The 14,849-nt window shown below is 46.1% G+C and overlaps 1 protein-coding gene across 3 annotated transcripts in view; it reads left to right on the forward strand.

Annotated features, from left to right (window-relative positions):
- Positions 1 to 14,849, forward strand: part of Fndc3b (fibronectin type III domain containing 3B) — a 383,188-nt gene that overhangs the window by 319,266 nt on the left and 49,073 nt on the right. For all 3 annotated transcript variants that reach the window (XM_045161235.1, XM_045161236.1, XM_004652339.2), the window contains exons 12-17: positions 3,132 to 3,256; positions 4,468 to 4,642; positions 6,306 to 6,392; positions 9,001 to 9,139; positions 10,257 to 10,328; positions 12,934 to 13,052. In XM_045161235.1, the coding sequence (XP_045017170.1) occupies positions 3,132 to 3,256; positions 4,468 to 4,642; positions 6,306 to 6,392; positions 9,001 to 9,139; positions 10,257 to 10,328; positions 12,934 to 13,052 (717 nt within the window). The remainder of the gene's footprint in view (positions 1 to 3,131; positions 3,257 to 4,467; positions 4,643 to 6,305; positions 6,393 to 9,000; positions 9,140 to 10,256; positions 10,329 to 12,933; positions 13,053 to 14,849) is intronic.

Consider the following 14,849-nt stretch of genomic DNA (forward strand, 5'->3'; position numbering starts at 1 on the left):
TTTGGTCGCTGCAGCCAGGGTCTTACAGCATCCCTGCCTACCAACCACTCAGGGGGAGGTTCCTCTGGCACTGCAGTGAAGTTTGTGAATTTTAATTTTTCTCTTTCCAAGTATCCTTTGATATGATGTCATCTGTCTACAAGTGAGCCCTGGTGCTACAGCCCTTGGAATGGAGCTTTCGAACTCCTGTGGTTGATGCCCTGCCACTCTGTTTTCCTCCTTCCTCGCTTCTCTTCCCCTTCCCCCCCCCCCTTCCAGAGGAAGGGTACAGTTCCTGAGTACCCAGTCTGCCAAGGGGAAGGCATACCGGAAGGAGCGCGAGGCACCTGTAATCAGGAAGCACAGCAAGTTGACCAGCCCTCCATACTCTCATTGACGCCGGAGAGCAGCTGGCTTGCACCACGTTGAAGCTCATTAATAAGGAAAAGATCAATTTTTATTCACTGGCTATAGTTCTAAGCACCAGAAATAGGTAAAGCAGACCAGACAGAGAGATAGGATAGCTGAAGCACGAAGGGAGAGCCAACCTGGGTTCGTTCGGAAGGAATAACAGCTTCCACGGCAGCAGGAGGAGCCATTCTCAGTTTTCTCCGACTTCTGAAGCACACAGAATGGTAGATCTGGCTGCAGCCTGAAATGGATACAAAGCACACACACACCAGGACTCACGTGGAATGTAATCAGACACTCACCATAATTATGCAAATGTATGCATAAATGGCTTGCCTGTGAATAAGTGTTCTGTATCAATCTCAACACTCCAGGTGAGCGCTGGTGTAAGTCATGATAAATGAGCCAGCCGCACAGTGACGTCACTCTGTGGCAGTGCAAAAAATACCTTTTACTATCTTCCTTCCCACTGCTTGCATCTGAATGTTTAGATCCTTAACAAAAATGATCTTTGAGGGGGCTGGGCAGATGGCTCAGCGGTTAAGGTGCTTGCCTGCAAAGCGGAAGTTCAGTTCCCAGTACCCGCGTAAAGCCATGGTGCATGCATCTGGAGTTTGTTTGTAGTGGCTAGAGGCCCTGGTGTGCCCATTTTCTCTCTTTCCTTCTCTCTCTCTCTCTCTCCCTTTCTCTCTGAAATAAATAATAACTAAATAAAATGAGCTTTGAATTGCAAAGTCCTGCATTCACTTCCATTGGAAAAGACACAGTCTTGCTTGGGGGAGATGGGATTGGGTTGTGAGCATGCACATGGTATGTGGCTATGTTTTGTCTCTTTACTCTGGTGACACTGAACTGGTGTGCATCTGTGTGTTTTTTTAATTGCATTTCACCCAGAATATGTTCTAGGAGTAGCTATTCAGAGGCCTGCTTAGGGCAAAGAGATGATTAACTTTGAGAACTGAGCTTGCTTTGTTTGTCACAGAGTACATTGTACGCTTCAGACCTCTCCAAGGGCCCCTGACCTGACCGGAGCACGGGGACCCACTAGGGTTGTGCATAGTGTGTTTCCTTTGCATGAACAGAGATAAGGGAGTAACATCATATGGACTATAGGCAGAAATATTTTTTTCTCAGAAACTGCCTCTTATGCCTCTAAGCATGGCCTAGCCTAGTTGTTGGTTTTTTTCTTTTTTCCTTAAATGTAAGCCTGTGAAGGCACTCTATTTGAGGACTGAGCCTGGTGGTGCAGGCTTTTAACCTCAGCTACTTAGGAGGTTGGCAGCGCGGATCCAAAGTTCAAGACCTCTCTGGGACAGCAGAGTGAGTAACAGTCTGAGTAACTTGTGAAGGCACTATGTCGAAATAAACAGGAATGTGGGAGATGGGTGAGTTAGTGGTAAAGTGTTTGCCTACCATGCATGGAGTCCTGGGTTCAATCCCCAGCTCTGGGATTCGCTGGGGGATTGCAAGGAGGAATAGAAGAGGAAAGACAGACTGACTCCTTACTGGAATGTTTGTATTTTTTACTTCAAGGAATTTGAAGTATCTTGTAAGGCTAGAAAAGTGTTAAAAATATGTTTCTCACTTCTTTTTTTTAATATTTTCTTTTTTAAAAAAAATATTTATTTATTTATTTATTTGAGAGCGACAGACACAGAGAGAAAGACAGATAGAGGGAGAGAGAGAGAATGGGCGCCAGGGCTTCCAGCCACTGCAAACGAACTCCAGACGCGTGCGCCCCCTTGTGCATCTGGCTAACGTGGGACCTGGGGAACCGAGCCTCGAACCGGGGTCCTTAGGCTTCACAGGCAAGCGCTTAACCGCTAAGCCATCTCTCCAGCCCTGTTTCTCACTTCTTAAGAAGCTGTAATATAGATACAGATGAGTTCACCCCATGTTCCAAGTGCTTCTAGGGCATATTCAAGTTCAAGCCTGCAAGCAGTGACTGAGCTCCTAGATTGTCCGAAGTTCTGCTAAAAGAAGGGCAAGTGTTGACATGAGGGGTCAGAGGCATGTGATGGACATTTAGGGGTCAGTAAAGTAACTGCTGGCCACCACTGGAATGTAGGCATGGGGGTGTGGCTGGGGCCACCGTGGCTGAAAAGAAGGGAGACACCTGGCTGGGTGTGGTGTGCTCAACTATACACATTGGTCCTTGGATGTATGGAGGTTCCTGGGGAAGGCTGGTGGTTTCTAGAGTTGTGCCCAGTGGGCCCATAGTCAGGCTGTCACTAGATCATTGGGACATGGTCACCAACACGAGTGAGGAGGGGGACACTAACAGCTGTGGTTCTCATGCATCACTGCCTTCTGCCTGAAAGGACCTTAGTCTTTGTCAGTTCAACTAGAACCATATTAGAAGTATGTCTCAGTTGCAGAATCTTCTGCATTGCTTCTTAGTTAAGGATGAGAAGTGTTCCTTTGTTACGGTAATTTGTTTTTAAAAGAAATGCATGTAAACTGGGTGTGGTGGTTCATGCCTATAGTCCAAGCACTCCAGAGGCTGAGATAGGAAGACACCCCTGAGTTCGAGGCCAGCCTGGTCTAAAGTGTGACGTTGCCTGCAAAAAAAAAAAAAGATAGGTAGATATAAACGTCATAGTGAAAGCCACAGATTGGCCCAAATTAGGTGAATTAACAATTACAATTTTAGAAGTGTTTGAATGAAGGCTTGAAGGTGTGATGACAATGACTAGCAAGAGCAAAAGGAAATAAAGCGTTGTTGTATTGTTTTCTTTTAGGGCAAAAGAAACAGCGGGTTTAGACAGTGCTTCTTCGGGAGCCAGAAGCATTGCAAGTTGACCAAGCTTTGTCCCGCCATGGGGTACACGTTCAGGCTGGCTGCTCGGAATGACATCGGCACCAGGTATGACGCTTCCTTTTGTTCTCTTGCCCTTCAGCCTTTGTGTCCTGGTTCTCAGCCTCTGCCTTGAGCCCTCCCCTCCGGTGACGATAGCAGGGTGGCCTGTTGCAGCTCTGCAGGCTGCGTTGTAAAGGACTGGCTCTGGGTCTCCAGAAGCAGGTGAAGGCGACAGTCATGACAATGAATGTGCCCTGGGAGTGTCATGTTTTTCACTTGTGTGCCTTCTTCTGTCACCGCTCCTAGTGAGCTGGTCTTGCTGATACAGAGAGAAGGGCGCTGGCCCAGCCAGGCCATTGCTGTCAAGTCACAGGACAGAGCAGATCCTGGCTAACATGGCCTTGGATACCTCCAGGCTGTGGGAGGAAGGCAGGCTGGAATAGGGATGCAGGCAAGGTGCCCTAAAAGGGACTAAAAGGGCTTTGACAAGGAGTTGGGCATGGAGGCGCAGGCCTTTAATCCCAACGCTCAAGAAGCAGAGGTAGAAGGATCGCCGAGGGTTCAAGGCCACCCTGAGACTACATAGTGAATTGTAGGTAAGCCTGAGCTAGGGTGAGACCCTATCTCAAAAACCAAAAAAGAAAAGAAGAAGAAAAGCGGGGGTGGGGGGTGGATTTGACAAGGCCGTGTTTCAGCTGTGCTTGCTGGGTAACTCTGGATTCAGGAGAAAGTCTTTTCTTCATCACCACTTGTTGAAAACTTCTTAAAGAATCTACATGCCAGTGGCCCCAAACCTTCTTAACAGCCTAAAGTACATCTTTTCTAACATCACAGAGTTCATAGAACCATCTTCCCTGTGCCTAGTTGGACAAGTCAAAATGATAAAGGCTCCTATGGTTGAGAATTTCTTAATAAATGGGAAGCATCCACAGACTTGAAAAACATGGTCTCTTTGTAGAACAGCGACAGTCGTGTGTCAGCACATTCGTCTGAGGACTCCTTGGTAGCTACTGCTCTTAGCTTCACACATGACACTCTCATGCTTTCTGTTCAGGGCTTGTGTGTGTGTGGTGGGGAGGGTGAATAAATTCTCAAGCATGCTCTCCTGTACCTTGAGCGTGCTTTTCTGGTCATGGACCATAGAAACATTGGAATCCCTGGTAGAGAATGTTACATACAGGATCCTCCCCACCCCATGGATTCTGGGTCTGTAGATGTGACGACCAGGCCTCCTCACGTGCTCCTCACTGTGTCTCCCTGTGTTTATTTCTCCACAGTGGCTACAGCCAAGAGGTGGTCTGCTACACGTTAGGAAACATCCCTCAAATGCCCTCAGCACCCAGACTTGTCCGAGCGGGTGTCACCTGGGTCACATTGCAGTGGAACAAGCCAGAAGGCTGCTCCCCCGAGGAAGTGATAACCTACACCCTGGAAATGCAGGAGGATGAATATGTAAGTTTTGCACATGATGGAGCTTCAGGGCACCATGAAAGTTTATTAACTACCTAAGTCCAAGACACTTCTTTTCTACCATGGCCACTCCACCACCCACTTCAACTTCTTCCACTTGAGCTTGGGGAAGCCTACGAAGTCACCCTTGACCCTGAATATAAGCAGTCAGCAAATGTTGTTAATTCTCCCCTCCGAATTATCTAGAAACCTAATCATTATTCACAGTCCCCACAGCTGACACTGCCCTTTGTGTCTCAGCGGTTAAGGCACCTGTCTGCTGAGCTGAATGACCTGGGTTCGATTCCCTGGTACCTACATTAAGTCAGATGGACAAAGTGGCACAGGCATCTGGAGTTCGTTTGCAGTGTCTAGAGGTCCTGGTGCACCCATTCATATTCTCTCTCTCTCTCCTCTGAAAAGAAGAAAAGGTGAATGGGGGCTGGAGAGATTGCTCAGTGGTTAAGGCACTTGCCTACAAACCCCTAACGACCCAGGTTTAATTCCTAGTACCCATATAAAGCCAAGCACACAAAGTGGTGCATGCATCTGAAGTTAGTTTACAGTGGCACTATATGCCCTGGCATGCCCATTTTCTCTCTCTCCCTCTCTCTCTCCTTTCTTTCTTTCTTTCTCTCTCTCTCTTTCTGCTTGCAAATAAATAATTTTTTTAATGTGGGTGGCATTGCTGGATATGACAACCAGGGTTGTCCTGTGGCCTCCAAACACACACACACACACACACACACACACACACATACACACACACACATAGGTGCATTTGCAATCAAAATCCACACTCACATACAAATGTGAATAATAAAGAACGAAGGTAGGATGAGGAGGGAGAAAGGAAGGACAGAGGCTCCACTCCTGTCCTCTTGCCCACCTTTAGTTTTTTGTCACAGCTTATACCACCACACGACACGCAGGATTTTCTTTTGTAATCGCCTTCCCTGCCAGGCCTGCAGTCCAGTCTTGCAGGCGGGGCTCTGTGTGTTCTGTGGGAGAGCTGACCAGAGCCTGGAGAAGAGCTGGGTACGTAGAAGGTTTCAAGGGGGAGCGGCTGTGGGTAGGTAGAGAACACTTGGGAAGGAAGGGATACACATCCATCTTTTAGGCCAGGTCTCCCTTAAAGCAGTAAGCCTTGCCCAACCCAAGCTGTCATATCTCTTAGCCAGAAGAGGACACTGTAAGCTCAGGAGTTTCCTCTGTAACCACTGCATAGCTGCTTGCAGCAGGACAGCCTCCCAATGCAAGCAGCTTTTCCCATGACAGATTTACTGTTGAATAAAAAATTTTAGCCAGGGCGTGGTGGCGCACACCTTTAATCCCAGCACTTGAGAGGCAGAGGCAGGAGGATTGCTGTTTGCAGCCACCCTGAGACTACAGATGAATTCCAGGTCGGCCTGAGCTAGAGTGAGACCCTACCTTGGAAAAAAAATTTTAAGGGTTTACTGCTTTGTCATAATAAAGTTGGCCAGAGCCAGGAGAAATTATAGTGTGAAGGAGTGAAATGCTCATGCGAGCACCCAGGCTCTTCATACTCTCTTTGCAGAAGCTTCCAGACTGACTTGCTGGTAAGGGCAGTAAAACACAGGCTTTGAAGGAACCCCATGACCAGGTTTTACAATACTGATGTTGCTGTCTGACTTTGCCATTGCAGGATAACCATTTCCATCCAAAATACACTGGAGAGGATTTAACCTGTACTGTGAAAAATCTCAAAAGAAGCACACAGTATAAATTCAGGGTGAGTCTATCATTTGCTTGAGCTGCTTAAAACAACGAAATAGTTTGACATTTCACCATTTGCTGCTTCAAATGGAGTCCATGGGCCAGAAGTACCTTGATGGTGACAGCCTTTGGCAGTTTTCAAAGTTGCACTTCTGCAGTGAAAGTGCCCACGATATTTTAACTTTGAAATCTACTTTGGAGACAGAGAGCCGTCTAAAGTGCCGTCTAAAGTGAGTTACGTTACAGAACGGGCACGTGCCCTCACCGCAAAGACCCAGACTGAGGGCGCAGAGTCCCAGCCTCTGAGTTTCACCCCTTCACTCCTACACTTGTTTTCACCAGGTACCTGCCTTGTGCCCATTTTTTCTTTGCTTTTCTCCCCATTTAATTTTCCTCTCCTGTTTCTGTTTTTCTCTTCTATTATTAACCACCACCCCCGCATCAGCTTAGGCTGTCTTTGTTTACCATGGCCACCATGAATATAATGCAGAGCCGTGTCACAGCCATAAAACTGGGAGCAAGGCTCAGAGGTAACTCAGTGGATAGATCGCACACTGAGCAAGCATGCCAGTCTAGGTTGGGGTCCCCAGGACCCACGTAAATGCTGGTTGTCGCACCAAGCACCTGCAACCCCAGCCTTCACGTGGCAAGATGGGAGGAGGAGACAGGAATGTCCCAGACTTCAGGGGTCAGCTGCTTGGTGTATGCAGCAATGAATGACAAGACACCCTGCCCCCGACAAGGTGGAAAGTGAGGACTGACAGTCAGGGTTGTCCCCTGACCTCCACTCATGGCCTGACACACTTATGCCCACAGTCACACACAGACAGAAAGATTTCTGTTTGTTTGTTTGTTTTTCGAGGTAGGGTTTCACTCTAGCTCAGGCTGACCTGGAATTCACTGTATAATCTCAGGGTGGCCTTGAACTCATGGCCTTCCAAGTGTTGGGATTAAAGGCATGCACCACCACGCCTGGCTACCAGAAAGATTATTTTTTTTAAAAAAAGAATGACTTTAGATATATTTTATTTATTTATTTGATACAGAGAAAGAGGCACAGACAGAGAGAGAGAATGGATGCACCAGGGCCTTCAGCTACTTTAAACAAACTCCAGATGCATGTGCCCCCTTGTGGATCTGGTTTACATGGGTCCTGGAGAATCAAACTGGATCATTTGGCTTTGTAGGCAAGTGCCTTAACCACTAAGCCATCTCTCCAGCCCCAGAAAGATTATTTTAAAAAAAATTAAAACAAGTGCTGCGTTCTATGCCACAGCAGCGTTTTGGGTCCTGTGCATGTCACCCTGAGTTCTAGTACTCTGCATATAGCTTTGATCGCACCCTGTTCTGCTCTTTTCTGGCTTGACCCCCCTCCCTTCCCTAATTTTAAGGCTTCAGCACTTTACTTTGGCTTATAGTCACTCAAATGGTCCCACAGTTATCAAGTGGAATATGTAACTATTTGAGGAAAATAATAGCTTTTAATATGTTTTTAAAAATATTTTATTTTTCTTTATTTACTTGAGAGAGAGAGAGAGAGATACAGAAATAGGCAGGTAGACAGAGAGAATGGGCGCGCCAGGGCCTCCAGCCACTGCAAACGAACTCCAGACACGTGCGCCCCCTTGTGCATCTGGCTAACGTGGGTCCTGGAGAATCGAGCCTTGAACTGGGGTCCTTAGGCTTCACAGGCAAGTGCTTAACTGCTAAACCATCTCTCCAGCCCTTAAAATGTTTTTTTTTTTTTAAATACTCTGATTACTTATGCTGGTGCCAAGAGCACAGCTGTATTGCTAGCATTCTCCACAAGATGGCACTGCAGACTCTTAAATGCAGTTTTTCTCTGCTTTACCATGGTTTTTCCTCTATAAAGCAGCACAAAGTGGATGGTGACACAGTGATTTTTATTATGTTTCTTTTTCTTGAGACAGGGTTTCACTATGTAGCTCTGGCTTTTTCTATGGAACCTAAAATGATCTCAAACTGATAATCCTTGCTCAGTCACCCAAGTACTGGGATTACATACATGCACCATTCTTGGTTTATATATCTTCCTGAAAGGGTATAAAAACATCTTTAGAGCCGGGAGTGGTGGTGCATGCCTTTAATCCCAGCACTTGGGAGACAGAGGTAGGAGGCCACCCTGAGACTCCACAGTGAATTCCAGGTCAGCTTGGGCTAGAGTGAGACCCTACCTTGAAAAACAAAAACAAAAAAAATCTTTAGGGCTCAGTTGTTAAAGGCTTGTAAAGCCTGATGACCTGGGTTCAGTTCTCCAGTACCCATGCACAAAGTGACACGTGTGTCTGGAGTTTATTTGCAATGGCAGCAGCCCTGGTGCATGCATGTACTCCCCCCCACACACACCACCTCCCTCCCTCCAATAAGTAAATAAGTGTCTGAGCCAAAACACACCCATGATTTTATTTTTAATTATTAATAACCAAATATACAGAAAGTAATGGTTCATAAATGCTGTAGAATCAACATGAGTTTTGAGAAAACAAATCCATGACTGTGTGTAGCTGTCTGTGGTTACCTGACTTTTCAATGTTAAACGTCGTGATGAGCCGACTAACACGTGAGAGCCGGTGCATGTGACCACTTTCTCTGGTGTGCTGTAGCTGACTGCTTCTAACATGGAAGGGAAAAGCTGTCCCAGTGAAGTTCTGGTTTGTACGACCAGTCCTGACCGACCTGGACCTCCAACCAGACCCCTCATTAAAGGGCCCGTGACATCTCATGGCTTCAGCGTCAAGTGGGGTATGTCTGTTGCTTTTATTGCTGGTGCTTTAGCAAATTTTAAAAATTGATACATTTTAATAGTGAAAAAGTAAAAAAAAAAAAAAAGATACACAGTATCATTTGGGAGAGTTGCATGTATTTGGAATATACATGTGAGAAACAGCCCAAGAATTGTAACAAATAATTCCATTAAAATAGTATTTTAACCGTTAAACTAAATAATGAAATGTTAGTGGACAACTTCAATAGACAACTTTAAGAGTTTCCCATTTATTTTATGATTTTTTGATGTAACATACTATCCTCTTTCATCTCAGATGTATTATTGACTTGACTGTGGAATTTTCTAAATACATAATTGATTTAATATCTCACTCTTAAAAATATTGAGAAAACCTATTAGAAAAATATTTAAAAGTTAATGTTGAAAATGAAGTTAAAAATTTAAGTACATCATCCTAAGTAAAGTTTAAAGTGAATGAAATAGGAAAATTTTGTTTTTGTGGTTATTTGTATGTAAACACCATCCTGAACTTAGGGCACCATGTGTTGGAGATGAATGGGTGTGAGCTTGGGGTTGTCTGAGGGGAGGGTGTTATACGCCTCATCTTTACATCCTGGATTAAGTGAAAGATATATAATTACGAGGCACACACACACTTGTAAGTTTATGTAAGGGTATTATTTTATGTGTGCTTTGCATTAATGCTATGTATAGTAAATTATATAGGCAAAAAAGGAAAGCTTTAGAATTCTAAAATCAGTATGGGAAATGGATAAAATTTAAAGCACAGATCACAGGGTTTGGGGGTGGCAAGCATGACACCCTGAGTCTAATCCCCAGCACCCACGTGGAAAGCCGGTCATGGCCACACATAGCTGTAACACCAGCTCTAGGGGCCGGGTTAGGGGTGACATGGAGACAAAAGGATTGCTGGGCTTCCTTTTTGGCCAGTTTTACCAAGTAAATGAGGAGCTCCAGGTTCAGTGAGAGACTCTGTCTAAGTGAAAAGTCAGGGGAGGGTGTTGGATGCCTTTTGGTCAAGTTTAGTCTTAATACAGAATATTACGTGACTTTCTGTGCCATAATGTTAATTGCTGGCCATTACCAGTAAGGCATTGTCTTACTTTTCAGAACCTCCAAAAGACAACGGTGGCTCAGAAATCCTCAAGTATTTGCTGGAGATTACTGACGGAGCTTCTGAAGGTGAGGCTTCGGAGATGAGGCTCATGCAGGGGCCGTGGTGAGCCGGGATCCCGGGTAGTGGCAGGCGGCCGTTAGCGCTAATGATAGAGCCGTTACCCTGGCGAGCTTTGGCCCTCATGCTTCCGGGTGTCTGTCTGTCTGTCCTTCTCTCTCTCTCTCTCTCTCTCTCTCTGTCTCCTTCTTCTCCTCTCTTTCTCTCTCTCTGTCCTTCTCTCCCTCCCTCTATTTCTGCCTCTCTACCTCCCTCCTTCCATCCCTTCTTCCTGCCCTCCCTGTCCCTGTTTCTGTCTCTTTCTTTCTCCTCCCCTCACCCTCCCTCTTTGTGCTAAAGCTGGAGACGTGTGGCGCTGAGCCCTCCCCTTGCTGCCTTTGTTTCTCTCAAGCATAGTGGTAGAAATCAAAGCATATACTTTTTGCCACTTTTCTCCTGTATTTTTTTTTTTAAATCAAAGTTCCTAACTCCCAGGCTAAGTAAATGTAAGGGTTTCATCCCTTAACTTACTAGACTTTTTCTGGAAAGTCTAAGCACATTGTGAGAAGTTATCAGGAAGGATAGAATAAACAGGCTCAGTAATATACAGTTCCCTACGCAAGGAGGCAGATAGTATGCCACACTTGTCAGCTAGCAACATGTCACATTTTGGTCTTTGTTATAAGTTTTGAGTTAGACTGTAAATTAACACACTGAGGATTAAAGTAAAGTAGAGTGTGTCAGAAATAGGATTCCTTAGATCATGCCATTTTATTTCCTTATTTTTAATTTTTTTTTATTTATTATGGATTTGCAAGCAGAGAGAGAATATGGTCCCACTAGGCCAGTGGAACTCCAGCCACATGCACCACTCTGTACATCTGTCTTTATGAGGGTACTGGGGAGTCCAACTCAGGCCATCAGGCCTTGCAAGCAAGCACCCTTAACTGCTGAGTCATCTCTCCAACCCACCATGCTGTTTTAACGTGAGAATAATTGGGTTTGATATTCTCAGTTCTCATATGGCCCTACTACCTAGATCTAGTCTAAGCTGATACGGCTGGGGGTATAGCTCAATGGCAGAGTACTCGCTTAGCAGGTTAAGTTGCAAAGTTCAATCCCCAAAACAGCCAAATAAGCAGCTGGAGTGCTTTGCAAAAGTTCCTCTCGTAACACACCATGGGATAGAACAAACATATTTTCCTTGACATAGCTTATGATGGTTACAGAACAGAGGAACAAAGATGTCCCGCAGCTAGCGGTGGCTGGCATGGCCCCCAGGTGACTCTCGCCTTTCACCCATCTGTATCAGGCTTGTGAGACACCCGTATTCTCCAGCCTCCCTCCCCTTCCACTTGATTTCTTCACTCATCAAAAGTGGTGGCATAGGACTGGAGACATGGCTTAGCAGTCAAGGGACTTGCCTGCAAAGCCTAAGGACCCAGGTTCGACTCCCCAGAACCCACATAAGCCAGATGCACAAAGTGGCCCATGCGCACAAGGTGGCACATGTGTCTGGAGTTCGTTTGCTAAGGCACTGGCACGCCAATTCTCTCTCTTATAAAAAAAAGTATTGGCATAACCTGAGTCATGTGAGGTGTTTCATCTTTGATTTGTCATCCTCTGCTACTTTTCTGCCTTACCCGGGATTCTCTGAAGACAGCAGACCTTTCCCCAACCATCTCAGTCGGCAGTGCGGGCACTTGACTCCCTGTCACCTACAGTCAGAGCAGCCTGGGGAGAAGCCACACAGCAGCACCCTGACCTGCCACAATCCCGGGACCGAGGGGTCAGCATATGCACGCTGGCCCTTGGCCTCCTAGCTCTCAGCATTGTACAGTTTGCCCAACACAGTCCTGGTACCCTTCTCCTGTGCCAGCTGCACATCATGTGGCTTCCCACGTGGTGGCCTCAGTCAGCAGTGTAGCCATGGCGATAGGAGGAAACTTGGCCAGCAGAACTTAGTATTAAGTGACCTTGGGGACCTGCGGACATAGCTCAGTTGGTCAAGTGCTTGCTGCGCCAGCATAAGGGTCTTGAATTTGGATCCTCAGCACTCACACAGAAGTCAGGCATGGGGGTTCAGGGCTGTGATCCCAAGGCTGTGTGGGCAGACATGGGATCCTGGGCTAGCTAGTCTAGCTGAGTCAGTGAGCTCTGGCTTCAGTAAGAGACGCGGATTCAAAATGTAAGGTGGCAAGCCATTGAAGAGGACACTGACCGTCCACCTCTGGCCTCCATTCACACATGCGCACATGCACGTATACCTATATAGATATGTGCACCCCCTCATGCCGACACACAAGTACGCACACAGACAAAAAATAAAAATAAATGAAACTCATACCCAGGACCCTCAGAAGCCAGATGCACAACGTATCACATGGCATCCAGAGTTCATTTGCAGTGGCTAGAGGCCCTGGCCTACCCATTTTCTCTATCTGCCTCTTACTCTGTCTCAAATAAATGAATATAATACTTTTTAAAAAAAAAGTAACTCATGTTATTTTAATAAAGGGTTGTCACTTTCTTAAATGGAAACTACCCAGTGCCTTTTATTACCAGCTAGTACTTCTAATGGGAACGATTGCATTTTTACAAAAGACATAAATTTGCACATGTCTTGCTTTACAGCTGGTCAGTGGGAAGTGGCCTACAGTGGATCAGCTACGGAATACGTTTTCAGCCGCTTGAAACCAGGCACCTTGTACAAACTCCGAGCTTGCTGCCTCAGCACCGGGGGACACAGTCAGGTTGGTCCCATACAGTGGAAAAGTAACCATCTAGGATCAAATTGGGAAGAGCTGTTCCTGTCACACCAGAGTAATGTTGCAAATTAAAAATGTGCCCTTGTCATGTGGCCTGCCTTGGTATCACGTTAGGAAATGGGGGGAAAAAAAGTCTTTTTCAATCCCAAATGATTCCCAGCTGAATTTTGCTATATTCAGGTTATGTCACTTCATGATTCCTCTGATGACGTAGGTATAATCATACATGCCAGTTGAAAATTATAATTTGGATTGGCATTAACTAAATAAGGGAAACTTTGGTTATTTCATTGACAAAAAAAAAAAGTTGAGAATTTAGTCCAGATAAGACCTGCATGGCTTTTGCTGGTAGCGGGTCTCTCATGGTTGTTTGCTGCCACCTGCTGGGGGGTTGGTGTAAACGCCACAGAGATGTGTGAGGTCTGAACCCAAAGCACCCGCTGCCCTTGTGCAGTGCCCAGTGTACAGACTGTATTGTAGGCAGCACTCACATGGCCTTAAATCATCCAGGTAACACGTCATGAGCCTCGGTGTCTCCCCCACTTTATGCTCCCAGGTTCTGTAGAATCCAGTAAATACACGTGAGGTGTTCTAGAACTGAGGCTGAGGCCTTGGCGTACTTCATTCATATTCATGAGAGGAAGCGAGTGAAGGGCATCGTTATGAAAGCTCTTTCCACTGCAGAAAGACTTGGCATGATGGTTTGAAGGCATGAATGTTTAAATAAAGCGAGGTAGAGAGAGAGAGAGAGTTCCTGAAAGCCCAGTGGTAATTACTACTAATCAAAGAGAATGCTTGCTATATAGATGCTTAATTCTGTCAGCCCACCTCTAACATTTTCTTGTGTGTATCTCTGCCCGCTGCCTGTCTCTGGGGTGGAGGTGCCACAATGTCTAGACTTCCCATTCTGGCAATGAAGGACCAACTAGAACATTCTTACACAGCACTGGACTCTCTGAATGCCTCCTTGGGTGGACTATATCCAGAGTGAAGCCATAGACCATCAGTGGGCACCTTGCCTGTGAGGGGCCGCATGAGTCTGAGTGAGGCCTTCACTTCTGGAATTTGCAGCCCCCGCTTCCCGTGCGCCCCTTTCTGGGAAGAGGTTGGGTTTGGTTGAGCTACACCTTGTTTTCTCCTGGCTCACCAACAGGGCCAGACTTCTCCACTCAGCCTCTGCAAAAGGAAGGCTTACTTGATTCAGCATTAGTAGAACCTTCTAGTCAGACACAGTTGAAAATACTGACTTCACTTGCTTCACTGCCTGTCTCCACAAAGGGTTGGAGGTTTGTGGCACCAGTTCAAGTGTCATCTGCTGTCATCCTTTGGTTTCATGTGTCCTTATGAAGTATCTTTCTAATTTTGATGTAAAGGAAAATAACTGTGCTTAGGATATACAACATTCTAACTGACTTCAGAAAGAACCATTCTTGTTTTAACCAGTGTCGGTTACAGTGAAACTCCACACTTAGAACAAGTGTGCAGGGCTGGGAAGATGGCTTGGAGGATAAACCACTCACCATGAAGGTGTGCAGACCTGAGTTTAGACCCCCAGGATCTATGAAAATACTGGATTGGCTGCCCTTCTGTAACTGTAACACTTGGGCAGTGGAGACAGGGTCCCTAGAGCAGGCTCGCTAACTCAGCTAGCTGAATCCATGAGCTCTGGGCTCAAGGGTAAGATCCTGTCTCAAACATTAAGTGGAAAGGGCTGGAGAGATGGCTTAGCGGTTAAGGCGTTTGCCTGCGAAGCTTAAGGACTCAGGTTTGACTCTCCAGGTC

Source organism: Jaculus jaculus, chromosome 11 (assembly GCF_020740685.1).
Source record: "Jaculus jaculus isolate mJacJac1 chromosome 11, mJacJac1.mat.Y.cur, whole genome shotgun sequence".
Classification (NCBI taxonomy): domain Eukaryota; kingdom Metazoa; phylum Chordata; class Mammalia; order Rodentia; family Dipodidae; genus Jaculus; species Jaculus jaculus.